At 38.0% G+C, this 1661-nt stretch overlaps 1 protein-coding gene across 1 annotated transcript; it reads right to left on the reverse strand.

Annotated features, from left to right (window-relative positions):
* Positions 1 to 173: 173 nt before the first annotated feature.
* On the reverse strand, positions 174 to 1414 carry LOC128882315 (myb-like protein I; the record flags this gene model as incomplete). The annotated part of the gene is made up of 1 exon (XM_054133893.1): positions 174 to 1414. A coding segment is annotated over exon 1 (1241 nt), but the record flags the coding sequence as incomplete, so codon positions are not given.
* Positions 1415 to 1661: the final 247 nt, after the last annotated feature.

The raw sequence follows: 1661 nt of genomic DNA on the forward strand, positions 1-1661 counted from the left end.
GGAAATATCTCTGATGAAGAAACATCTGCGTTGAGGTGCGTTTCGCTCAACATGTAAATTTTAAAAATCGCTGCTAAAACTTCGGACAAAAAATCAACTGATTTGTCTATACTTTTCACGCCGTTCAAATTATTGCAGTATATCAAAACGTCATCAAGCATTGTGTGACTTACATTCCATTGTGATTTTGAACGTTGAACGGTTGGAATGTTTGATGTGGTGTATGTTGTGCGTGTGTATAGTGCGGATGGAATAGTGGCATAGTGGGCTGAGAATGAACCTGTTGCTGAGGTGGAGGGTAGAAATATGGCATTTGGTACCAAAAAGGAGACGGCATATTGGTCTGTGGCAATTGTTCACGATACGCATGATTTACACGATGTTCATGATGGCGAGGTTCATAATTATATCGACCGTTGTGATTATTACGATTTCGATTTCGATTATTGTAGCCAAATTCATATGATCGATTCTCGCGTCGGCGTTTGTGTTGATTATTCATGCCTCGACGCTCATTGTTGTTGTTGTTATTGTTCCGGATATGATTGTTTACACTTCGATTTGACCGTTTCAATTCCTGCCGTATTTCAGAGCGCAGATTTTGCCGTTTTTTGCTTTTACGCATTCGATATTTTTTTTCAAACGCTCTTACACGAAATTCTGTTGACCAATTGGTGGGAGACATGATTTTTTCACAGACTTCAGGTGAAAGCGTCGTCAACTTGAATGCGGTGTATGTTTTTCGGTTGCCTCTACTGGGTAGCATTTCAATTTTGAAAACACTATTGTTCAGATCTGTTTTTTCCATCACGTAATTAATCATTTCCTCAGTTGTAACGGATTTATCAGCCTTGGAAATGTATAATGAGTAGAGACCATTTTCATCACATACAGGCAGTGTTTTGCGATATGTACTCATGTTGATTTTGCGATTAGATGGTTCTGTATCGCTCAAATGTGTCATGTTTTCATTCAGTTTGTCACTTATTTTCTTCTCAACCGATTCGGCAATTAAGTCACTCATTTGTTGCATGTTTAATACATTTTGATGTGGCATTGAGTGGCCAGCTCCGGTGTTATCATCATTGTGAGTGCTTAGTAGCATTTCAATTTTTTCCACACACGATTCACATGTAATTCCGAATGGTGAATCGACGTTGAACATTTGGGAGAATGCAGCCGTTCTATTCGGATCATTTTCAAGCACTTCCCATTTGAAACCACCACTATCCGTTTGTTTTTTCGACATCAATCCGAAAACGTACAGCAGCTCTTTTGTTCTCAGCTCGTCTCGATTTCGTAAACATTCCACAATTATTTTTTCCTTGCAAAATCGGCAATTTAGTGACCATCCGTTGTATCTCAATCCTTTACAATCGTGTTTTCCGCAGCAGTGTGGTTGTGTTGTTGACATGTTGTGGTTATGTTTATTTGTTATTGGTTCAAGCGGCAAAACAAAACAAAACAATTCAGTTTTCTTCCGTAGATTTTGGTTAATTGCTATGAACTTCACTTTTCCCGATGAAATTTAACATTAAATTATCACCTTGTAGCAAAGAAAAGTTGAAAAACGTTCCAAAAATCTGAAAAAAACTTGAAAATAAATTCTTGAATGCAGAGCGGCAAAAAAACCTCTGTTTACACTCTGACAGCAAATGTCA

Source organism: Hylaeus volcanicus, unplaced genomic scaffold (genome assembly GCF_026283585.1).
Source record: "Hylaeus volcanicus isolate JK05 unplaced genomic scaffold, UHH_iyHylVolc1.0_haploid 10344, whole genome shotgun sequence".
In the NCBI taxonomy this organism is placed as follows: domain Eukaryota; kingdom Metazoa; phylum Arthropoda; class Insecta; order Hymenoptera; family Colletidae; genus Hylaeus; species Hylaeus volcanicus.